The 12,113-nt window shown below is 30.0% G+C and overlaps 1 protein-coding gene across 1 annotated transcript in view; it reads left to right on the top strand.

The window, feature by feature from the left end:
• Window positions 1-1,260: 1,260 nt before the first annotated feature.
• The window catches only part of LOC119667083 (neurobeachin-like), an 11,297-nt gene continuing 444 nt past the window's right edge, over window positions 1,261-12,113 (top strand). Inside the window, exons 1-8 of the mRNA XM_038076368.1 lie at window positions 1,261-1,454; window positions 5,674-5,795; window positions 5,938-6,064; window positions 6,436-6,555; window positions 7,275-7,421; window positions 7,804-8,191; window positions 8,328-8,422; window positions 11,067-11,207. Coding sequence (XP_037932296.1) covers window positions 1,272-1,454; window positions 5,674-5,795; window positions 5,938-6,064; window positions 6,436-6,555; window positions 7,275-7,421; window positions 7,804-8,191; window positions 8,328-8,422; window positions 11,067-11,207 — 1,323 coding nt within the window. The 5' untranslated portion in view covers window positions 1,261-1,271. The remainder of the gene's footprint in view (window positions 1,455-5,673; window positions 5,796-5,937; window positions 6,065-6,435; window positions 6,556-7,274; window positions 7,422-7,803; window positions 8,192-8,327; window positions 8,423-11,066; window positions 11,208-12,113) is intronic.

Raw genomic sequence — 12,113 nt, 5'->3', positions numbered from 1 at the left:
GAAGGAGTAGAACACATAAAAGTGCATATTATAGTAAAGTGCAATTACATTTAATGTAAGTACATATGTGCTGAACATGATTGAGTTTCTTAAAGTTTTCACGTACTTGTTTTTGTTTTAAATACTCGGACAAGTATTTTTAAAAAATTTATTAAAATGGCTCTATATGATGACAATGTTCGCACTCTACAAACAGTAATGTTACCTATAACATGTTAGGCTAATAAATTGCTTTTTCCAACAGATTATACAAATTTTGTTCTTGTTAAAATAACTTAATTTAGTGGCCGCATATTGGAATGAAATTTTAAAGCCATTAGAGAAGCACTTTATCATACGTAAAGTATAGGAGAATTAATGATTTCTTTATCTTGTCTAGAATGTTGTTCAAATGAGCAAAAACAATTTATCTTCCTCCGAGGGAAGTATCATGTAGTTTATTATTTTTCTATTTAAGACTAACTGAGTAGACTTTGTAAAAAAATTTTTACGGCTTATTAACTAACTCAGTCTGAGTCTCTAATAACAAGTATTGAATCATAAGATATATATGCAGATAAACTTAACAATATATATAATTCTATAACCAGCTTAATTAACAATATATAGAAGCATCAAAGTAACAAGCTTGAGGTACCATATATTTAAAGTGAGACATCTTTCTCAAAAAAGTTGCAGAGATTTAGCACATCTAGCTTTTTACTCTACATATCAGCGAGATGGAAAACTGTAGTTCAAGTTGAGCTAAAGCTAAATATTAAGAAAAAATTGAGCTAAATATTAAGAAAAAAGCAAAATATCCAAAAATGGATAGTTTACCTTTGTAAACTATCCACAATTTTGTCAGTTTAATATTCTAATTAAATTTATTTTGTCGGATCTTAACCTGACTACAGTTGGTGTTGGTTATCCTTATTTTTTCTTCTGTCATTCCCTAATGCTTTGGTTTCATGAAAGCTGCTAAGCATTGCTTATGCAAACACAGTCCTAATAATCTACCTAACTACTGTGGAGCGGTACCATGGTGTGCTCCTAAACGTTCTTTACACAAAAGCTATCATTACAACCTACTTTACTTATAACGGTTACTATGTGGTGTCATATTACCATAGCTATAAAATTATTGGATATAGTTTAATTTCTCCTGTATGTAAATACTTATCTGTATACTGTCCCATATTATTTTAATATTTATTTATATTTCCTTTTCATCTTCCGTAATTCAAATTTTAAGTAACATTTCATTTCTTCTTACAGATTTGCTTATCGAGATGCTTGGTGTCTTGGCCAGCTACAGCATAACAGTTAAAGAACTAAAATTACTCTTCGGCACAATGAAGGCGTTTAATGGCAAATGGCCACGTCACTCCGCCAAACTACTGAATGTACTCCGTCAAATGCCACATAGAAATGGGCCAGATGTGTTCTTTAGTTTTCCAGGACGCAAAGGATCGGTATGTACTTGTACAATTCTACTGGTAGTGTAATATGACTTCTATTTACATGTGCACGAGTATTTTTACAACTTTGTGCCATAATTTTGCTTTTTATTACCGTTGCAACAACAAAATTACAACAACTTGACTGCCTTTTTCTCTCATGAATATATGAGGTACATAATGATTTCGTTAGGCAAAAATTGAGTTTGCTTTTTGTACGTTTTATATATTCTAAGTCGTATATATATATATATATTTGTATGTTGATGTGGTACATTTGAGTGCTGCAGTATTCATGTTTTACTTATATTTACCTTAAAATATTTTACAACATCAACGTGGAGCGTCAATTTTATGTTTCTCGGTTTTATTATCGTAACACGAAGAATTGCCTTGTTTGCAATTATTAATACAAATCAATTACAAGATGGAAAAGGTTAGGGGAAAGTATGTGCACAAATTCTACTACAACACACACATATGGCAATGCCGTTGTGGGCCTTTATTTGTGTCCCATTCAGTAAAATTTCTTCTTTTATTATATTGAGCATTATTTTCGCGAGGAAATCGAATTTCAGCGTAATGTGCTCCATAAAAATGTATAAACATGAAATGCAAATAAGTAAACATACATAAAATTAAAGTATATATATGCCACATTCAAAAGAGTTGGAAAACTTATTAAGAGTTTAAAAAAAATTCGCCGTCAGTACACTTTTTCTTTCTTCATTTTGCATAACACTTCAGCGTAATATTTTGGACCATACATAGTTTATGAAATCATTTCTATAAAACCGACTTCTATGAAGCACTTGAATATACACACAAATTGTTATTATCACGGGTGTACATTTTGCTCAAAGGGTAGTAAGTTCAACATTAATGGAAAAATTCTCTAAAACTTCTAAATTTTTATCTCGCACTCACCTTCGGAAATCCTCTAGAGCAGTCTCAACTATTCTCGTAAAAATTTAAGTGAAACACTGGTAACAGACTTGCCAATAATTTGTGCAAAATTTAACTTTACACCATTCACTTCACACTACACACTCGTTTTTGCAGAAATATTTTTACTAAAATGTGTAAAATTTTGACTACAACCTCAGGGGTGAGAGTATTGTTGCGCGAATTTCAAAGTATATTGGAATATCCTTTTCTCCATTTAAATGCAACTAAAAATAATTTTCCTACACGGTCTTTTTTTTCCAATTTTTTTCAAATATTTTTTTTTAGTTCAACATAAATATTTAAAATTAAAATACAAAATCATCAAAAGTTAAATCACTTTTCTTAAAACTTTCGCTATTTTGTGGTTGGCAACTCTTTTGCAAAAACACTAGGGGGAATGTAAAAATGTGAAACATGTTCCCTAAAAGCAAAAAGGAGGAGACTGGTTTGTATTCATATTTTTGCAACTTTCTAAATTGAAATATTTTTCATTTAAATGCGGCAAAAAATCACAATCATGACTATTATGGTATTTTACTAGACAAGCTAAACTCCTGAGATCTAAACGGCGCTATAAATCAATTTTTCTCATTTCCTTTCAATTTGCAGTTACCAATACAAGTTAAGACACCGTCTCGAGCATCGAGCATTGAGCATCGAGCAACAAATTCGTATAAAAACATAATTGATTTACGACTTTATTAGAAACAATGCCCATTTGTACGCTATGGTCTGGTAACTGCTGTGCCTATGCCATATGTTGCATATTTTAAGGCGTTTACTTGTTTTTCATTTTCGTTTTGCTTGGTGCGTTTTTTCTTCATTGCTGTGCCCATAAGCAACCCATTTACTAGACTGAAGTTGAGAATACAACTTGTTATATAAATTTCGACAAATCGGAAATAAGTTTAATACAAATTCAAAAGTTGGAGATTCTTATTCTTCAATGTGGCTTCTGCAAAGAAAGGCAAGCATTCCTTTTTGGTTAAACTTTTACTATAAATTATGTGTTGTGGTGCGATGTTCTGATTGTTGGTAGAAATGAGCTAATAATTGCTATGGAAAATATTCTTTGTGGTCAGAAAATGGTTAACATTTTAGTAAAATTTCTTGAAGTTTGTAAAAGTTTTTAAGATACTAACCAGCTTAATAAAGATAGTTTGAGTTTATGAAGAAATACTTCAATATTGAAGGAATGAGATGAAAGAATTCGGAAAATGGAATGGAAAAATCCAACAGAAGTTTGTTAACGTAATTATTCTTAAAATTTAATTTAGTGAATTATAACTTAATCATTTAATGTTAAGTGCTAAATACTTAAATAAAACTTTATTCAAAAATTAATGAAAATTTTATCAACCTTAGAGTGGTTTCTTTTCTAAAGAATTATTATGATACGTGAATTCCTGATTCAAAATTTTTCTGTTCCGATAATATAATTATCGCTAAAAAAAATAATAAATATTGATAGTTCTTCGAGATAAGAATGTAGAATCAATGAAGACTCTTGCAAAAGTAGTAGCCCTGCTCCTTACTAAGCCTAGATATTTATATAATAGACTAAAGCTTGATAAAACCTTAACATTTGGCAGAGGCCACTAAGTTTTTGTGCATCACTGACTATTAAGCAATCAGAAGGGAAATTATGTTGCTGACTTCAGTCCTATTTCTCTAGATCTACATAGATTTGTGGATGGCCAGATTTATTTAGGTTTGGCACAAATTGTCTCAGTTTCACACTTAATTCGTGCTCTTAATTAATTCGTTTATTCTCCTCATTCTCTTTTTAAGCAGAAAAGAGTTTACCGTAGATTAAATTGTATTGACTGATATACGTATATGAATACCCATACATAGAAAATAACTGATACCTATAGTTCATACCTGCGCCTTTATCTAGCAACCCTTTTATCAGATTTATTTGAATCGACTGGAGGATATCTTGAACTTTCTTCAGAATTTAAGAAACCAAAAACGTTTTTTCATTTTTCAATGCAGTTAATTCCAATTATGTTACTAATTTTGCAGCATAGTCACTAGTTACTAAACCGATTAGAAGGAAAATTTTGACCTTATGCTTTACTTTGTTTCTTCGTTTTTAATTTCCAAAATAGTTTTTATTGGTAAAGAATTCAAACAGAGCATAACGGAGATTTTCTTTATATGTATTTCACAAATAATGGTAATTCTGATTCATACGATTAGTTTTTATAGTGCTTCAAAACTGAGTGTTTATCAGACAAAATAAAGAAAATATATACATTTTCTTGTATAAAGAAAATATACAAAAAAATCAAGAAAAGATACTTTCGAGATTAATATATCGATTGAACAGAAAAGACTTGTAGTGTCAAATCTTTTGACTTGTCAAAAAAAATTTTTTTTGTTAAAAAAGTTTCAAAATGGGAAAATCATCCCACCAATCAAATTATGCTAAACCAGTATACTTAAAAAAATTAATGAAACCCATGAAAGTTTATCATTTATGTTGACTTATCATTAAATTTATGTATATTCTATAAATTTTGTTATGCGTTCAGTTTTCGAAAGCCTCATGTAAGCTAATTTGTAAAATTATTTCATATCGTTATCCAGCTCTTTTAAAATATGGATTATAAAAGAACTTTTCCTGATTTAATTAAAATTAGATGGTTTATTTAAAATACTTCTGAGTTCATAATAACATTATGATACAATGCTCACTCCACCGTATTTTGACTAATTTATAATTCATATTAAAACTTTGACCGAAACGCTAAATCTCATAGAAAACTAAAATCAACTTCACCTTACATATCCACATTCTATACACAGTTAGACCGACTTTATTTAAAGGATAATGTGCACATGGCAACCCTAGCAACCAGTTTAGATATTAAGCAAAAGTTTTGGCAACAAATTTGTCAAGTGTTGACGTGGCACAAATTAGTGGCAAGAGGCAAACCTACTGACGGTACTGACGGCACTAATTATGACAGCAAAATGATTAACCTGCAGAAAGTTGTTATGACTCCTAACAATAAAGTGAGTTTTAATGAAAGTTCTGAAATCACCACAGCCCATTTTTCGATTTTCCGAACTTGCAACAACGAACATGGCGTACAAAATGAGTACGCCGGAAACTTGGGATTGAAAACTCATTTTTATTTTGAAAAGTGCCTCATTAGTTTTAATTTGCAAAAATTTTCAAAATACAATTAAAAATTTTTCTGGCTCCACTATATCATTTTTCTCTCGGTACACTTCACTTGAGTTTCTTTTACACAATATTTTCTTTCTTCTGCAGGCGATGGTATTGCCGCCGTTAGCTAAGTGGCCATACGAAAATGGTTTTACATTTACGACGTGGTTTCGCCTGGATCCAATTAACTCTGTGAATATCGAACGTGAGAAGCCATACCTTTATTGGTAAGTTCAGTGCAGCGTAGCACAGCTGCTTTGAAATTTTTGTGAAAACTTTAAATTTTGTATTTGCAACTCATTAATTTTAATTTCATTTCATCTCTCTCTTTCACCGTCTCTCCCCCTTCCTTGCATTTTTATGGTACAGTTTTAAAACATCGAAAGGGATTGGCTACACTGCCCACTTTGTTGGCAATTGCCTTGTACTCACATCGATGAAAGTCAAAGGCAAAGGATTTCAGCATTGTGTAAAATATGAGTTCCAGCCAAGAAAGGTAAGTGCTCGATGATAAATGTAGAACTTAAGACTTTTTTAACATGAAAAGTGAAGCACTTTTATGCTTTATTCTATACTTATTTCTGTTTTGTAATCATTGAGCTGCTATTGAACTATCAATGCAAAGGATATTTATTAAATCAATTAAATTATAATGAGCAATGAAAGAAAATCAATTTATTTGCTATAAATAAGAAGTTATAACGAATATTTTTTATTTTTTTTTTTTTTGAGATGCTTTTAATGAATGTCCTTGCTCTTAAGTTGTCTCCGCTTAAGTATAAGTACTAAAGCTTTTAGTTGCGAGATAAATGTAATTGATAATTAATTATTTAAATATGTTCCTTCATTCCTTTATTATTTCTACAGTGGTATATGATTGCGATAGTGTACATATATAATCGTTGGACAAAAAGCGAAATAAAGTGCCTGGTAAATGGACAAATGGCGTCCAGTACTGAAATGGCGTGGTTCGTTTCAACGAATGATGTAAGTCAAATTAATAAATTATTTACTTAAGTAGTTTAAATTTTAAAATAATGTTAAAATAATTAAGGTTTGTTTGAGATAATTGAATTTTAAATTAAAACTTTTAAGAAATGCAAATTATTATTTGTGTCTACGATGAAGAAATGCTGTAAAAATTGTACGACTTTTTTGAATCCTCCATGTTGTTAATGTTCGAGTATATCTGAGTCGCTTGAGATTATTCGAACATGATTGCTTTGAAATAGTGCTGTAAATACTCTGCAGTCTTTTCGAAGCATTGATATAAGTGACGTCGATATTTTCGAATAATTTAAACCGCTCGAAAGTAATCGAAGCGAGTGTTTTTCAAGCATTTGCTCTTATAGTGTTTGCTTAAAATGAAACAAAAATATAATAAAACATAAAACAGATTCTTTATCTATTTAGTTTAAACAACTTTAAGCAGTTCGAATATGTAAGAACTTTTGTAATTATCGTTTAAAGTGTTCGAGTCTCGATCCGAATATTCAAACTGCCCGAACATCACTATTCTAAAGAGTTTATACATGTTACTACAATATCAACTAAAATAAAGATTATTAAAAAAATGGTTGTAAGCTATATAACATATATATAACGCTTATCTTTTTCTACCAGCCTACATTTTGTTTATGATAGCAGTTCTTCTACGTATATTATCTATTATAGTGTACTTTACATAAGCAATGTTATTCTTACAGCCATTTGATAAATGTTATATTGGTGCCACGCCAGAATTGGATGAAGAGCGCGTATTTTGTGGTCAAATGTCAGCAATATACCTATTCAGTGAATCACTGACTGCGCATCAAATCTGTGCTATGCACCGCCTAGGGCCAGGATATAAGGTAAGTGTCATTAAATAACATTTAGTAATAAATTTTCATTGAATTTTAAAAACACAATTGTAAATTGTTTTTTTTTGTTTATATTTTAAATGTAAAATATTTATTATATATGTGATTTCTATATATATATATATATTAAAACAGTGTGCTCACAATTGTCGTTTCTCTCGAACTATATTCATTTTTTTTATTCTTTTACTTTTTTTTATCAAACACGCTACGCACACATCTTTCTAATACATCAACGCAATGACACCGCTAAAAACAATCAAATAAAAAATAAATGTTTTTTCCAAAAACTTTTTTTTAAAATATTTTTAATCTTCATGTGCTACGCAATTACATAAAAACAACCAAAAAAACCACAACTATATCCTTCTAGTCACAATTCCGCTTCGACAACGAGTGCTACCTGAACCTGCCGGACAATCATAAAAGGGTGAGTCAAATCAGCACTACACATGCAGAGCAAGAGGCTCAAGCCATCGATTGGGCAGATGAAAAGCTTGATCTGAATGCAACATTTGCTAAGATACGCGCTGTTGTAGTAGCACGTAATGCTTCCACAAATGCTGTATTGAATGCCTTAGGGGGCGTGGTCGATAAACAAGCACATACAAATACTACTCTTACTACTACTGCTACTACTCCCAGTACACCTACTACACCAACTACATTACCAGCAAGTGCAACAGGCAATGTCACTAGCGAAGGCACTAAAGTCGTTACTGATCCTTTAAGTCATTTGCCCACAGCAAATGTGTCCTTTGGTATTTATTTGATGTTCATTTTTTATTTAAACTTTATTAATTTTTAAATTTATTTTTGTTTGTTTTTCTTTTCTTTTTTTATTCGCTTTTATCAACATTTTCCGTTTGCTTTCCTGTGTTTATTAATTTGCTTTAGAACAACTGAGACGGAGTTCATTGATATCCAACGCCAGCGGCGAGTTATCGAGAAGTTTTGCCGGCGAAACGGAAGAAATTAATCAGCTTAAAGCTGTAAGCATGCTTTTTATTTATTTTTGATTATTTATTTTATTAATTTCATTATTTATTTAAGTAATAATTTTTGTCCTCATATTTATGTTACAAAATGAATTTCAAAATAATATTTTTTTAATGTCTTAATAATTCGTTTAATGCGTATCATACTCGTCAACTAATATATTTAAGTATCTTATTATCAATAATTTTTACGTTGAACTTAACAGTTTAGTACATAAACTAAAAATTGTATCTTAATTAAGTGCAAATGTTCTACACAAGAGAGCTTGTACATTGCTTTGCTCTGAACAACATCAATTAAAACAGAGTTCGATTTGCAGATACTTTCACTGAGTTCATAATTCCAATTTTATATTGTATATCCATCCACTTATGTGCATTACAATGGCTTTAAATTTTTAATTAATCGAATTATTAGAGCGTAAAATTCTACTTGCAATTAAAAACATTTTCAGTTTTTGATTTTTTAAATTTTATATTTTGGTTTTGCAAAAATATTCGTAGTCCACATGTTGGCAAAATTTATGGTTTCGAGCTCGTCGATAGTCCGATTCTGTACTTCATAATGCACCTTCACTATTTTTCACTATGATTGCGCTAATTGAATACTTAAAACTCTAAAATGCTGGAAATTGTGTAAAGTTTATGATTTAGGTTTCTGAGCTCTCTCTCATCTACATATATATAAATTCGAATTAATTTTAAACATGTTTCCGTATGTAAACGCATTCGAACTACAAATAAAACCATTTCATCAAAATTTAGTTTTCCGATTGATGTTTTTCAGTTTCTTTTTGTTTTTTTTTATCCTTTGTTAAATATATATTATTTGCTTTTCTATTATTTCAATCGAATAACAATGTTTTCTATTATTCTATGGCATTTGTTGTTAATTTTGTATATGGAGGTTTATGCACCACTGAAAGCTGCTAATTAAAACACCGAATTTGTTGTGCTTTATAAATAAACACTTATCTAAAATCTCTTTTTGTGATATTCATGGCATAATGTGCTTTTATATAAAAATATATGTAAATAGAAATACAGATCACATAAAAATATATATATTTCATATAAATATATACTACATACATTGAAAACTGCCATGAGTATCCATGAGTATACTACATGGATACTCCTCTTAGATGAATAATTTTGTTAAACTAAATTCTTTAACCATTGTTTAGAACAATTTAACCATTGGACATACATAAATTGACTCATAATGAACATCCATTTGAGAGAGTTTTCAATGTAACAATAATAATTTCCTAATGGGCTTATCTAGTGATAAGCTATTCGCCCGATTTCAAAGGATATGTGATCAATAGAATACTTATGCACCCCAAATTAATCTTTAATCTTAAAATATAGGCTTGAATTGTTGTTTCAAAAAACAGTACAATTTGCTTTATAAAATATTTAATTTAAATTCTATATATATGCCTTTGAAGAGCTTTATAACATATTATCTAAAATCACTACTTTTTTAAATAAAACAAAAGGTATAAAATGAAAATTTTTATATAACTTTATCAATTAGACTATGTTGATCACTTTTTGCTTCAGAATATATTCCCATATGGCACGGTTATTCAGTTACAAAATATTACGTTGATCACACATATAAAAAATATTGACGCCATCTAGTGGTAGCTGGTTTAAGTTAGATAACATTTTCTAGTAGTTATTGATAATTTCAATAAAAATTTTGTTATAAGTATAAAATTTAAGCTCTGAAAAGACATTTCAAGATACCATGGTACATTAGGACGAATGACATCCTCAGGAACCTCAAAATATATCATATCAAAATATACGTAAAGGAAAGAACCCTGAAATTATTTACGAAAACTGATAGGCTTACCAACACCGCGTTATCGAATCTCAGAATGGTTACAGGCTCCTCGGGGAGGTATGCGATCTGAGGTCAATAATTGCTTAGTCTGATGATAAACAATAATCCAGTCGAGGCGTAGAGAGGGGTTATGAAGAAACCTCGCAGTTAATAGCGAGTAAAAGTGCTCAAGTGCACTAACTCAACTAGCCTCAACATAATAATTCAGAATAAACCTCTGTATACATAAAGTAGAGTTTAAAAAACTACCCAGAACAATCTGTTTTAAACAGAATCTGTGCCCAAAGGTCTTTACAATTTATGCTGAAATATAAATTGAGTAATCAATTAACGCCGTTCAAAATTAATTATTATTATTAATTATTATTATTACAAATTATTTTTTTTTTTTAAATTATTGTTATTATTATTGTTTTATTATTTTTAGACATCTTTAAAATATTTAAGAATTTTCTTATTGCTTTATTAAATTCGGAGGAAAAGTAAACATACGTGTACTTCCTCGAGGGTGTATAAAAATTATGCTTTCACCAAATCTGTGCCTTACATTAACACTACTCGTCATTAGAGTAAAAGTAGTAAAATAATGTGTTTGTGCTTTGTGTATCGCAAAATAAAAAATTTGATAAAACATATTTCTCAGCCAAACAAAAAAAAACTTTAACAGAAAAATTTCACAGCCATTTTTTCACATAATTGAATTTTTATATTTTCTTCTTCTTTTTATCTTTATTTTGTTATGCTTTGACAACATTTTTGACAACATTTTTATGGGAAAAGGTACTGTACGACGGCAAACTATCGAATGCCATCGTCTTCATGTACAATCCTGTGGCAACCGATGGTCAACTGTGTTTGCAGTCATCCCCCAAAGGAAATGTTTCATATTTTGTACATACGCCGCATGCACTTATGTTACAGGTAAGTAAAAATGTAACTACATATGTGAAGCTTTTTTGTATACGTAGTAAAATATAAAAAGGACCTTACGAATTGACATAAATAATAAAATACAAGGACATTATTTAGAGTAGTTTGGGTATACGAGGACGGTACATATGTTATTGTTTCTAGTACTATAAAGTTGGTTAAGGAAACAAAATTGTTGTTGTTGTTGCTCTCATAGAATTATATTTAACACAGAACAGAACAGAACAGAAGAGAGGGAAACAAAAGCGTGTCTTGAAATGGATAACACAATATATTGATTAAAAAAGAAATATATACATCAGTAGCTAATAAAGCTGCTTTAAAGTCTTTAAGTTCAGTTCAAATGAAAGACAGAACGATATTTTATTGCAATACATCTTAGGATGGGAAGAACAGGAAGATTTCTTCTCTTTGCTTTTTTAATGACAGGGATACCGCAGGCAACTCCAAAGTAGATATGCTAAGGAACATATTTGATATATTCGAAACTTGAGCACTAACCGCTCAAGTCATGTTGTAAACTGTTGTAAATCTTTGTGTGGAGAGTATTTTAATAACAGATTGGTAAATTCAAAGATACTAAAACATCTATATGCTAGCTAGCCAACTATAAATCAGAAAATATCTATAAGTATAATTAGAATGCTTCATTAATGTAAAAGCCTTACAGTGCTTAAGAGCTCATTTTCCAAAACATCTCAATCTGTGCTAGATTTTACATTTGAGAGTACTTTATATTTACTAAATGTTCCACATGGTATTAAACATAAACATACGCCCAACTGGATCCGTTATAACATAACCTAACGTAATACTGAATAGAGTTCTATTAAATGCTGTTTTTGACACAAATATAATTTAGTTTATAACTTTTCTCTATTAACGAATTAATGTGTT

Source organism: Teleopsis dalmanni, chromosome 1, assembly GCF_002237135.1.
Source record: "Teleopsis dalmanni isolate 2A chromosome 1, ASM223713v2, whole genome shotgun sequence".
Taxonomy (NCBI): Eukaryota; Metazoa; Arthropoda; class Insecta; order Diptera; family Diopsidae; genus Teleopsis; species Teleopsis dalmanni.
Note: the sequence above shows the minus strand (reverse complement) of the source record. Positions and strands in the feature narration are given on the sequence as shown.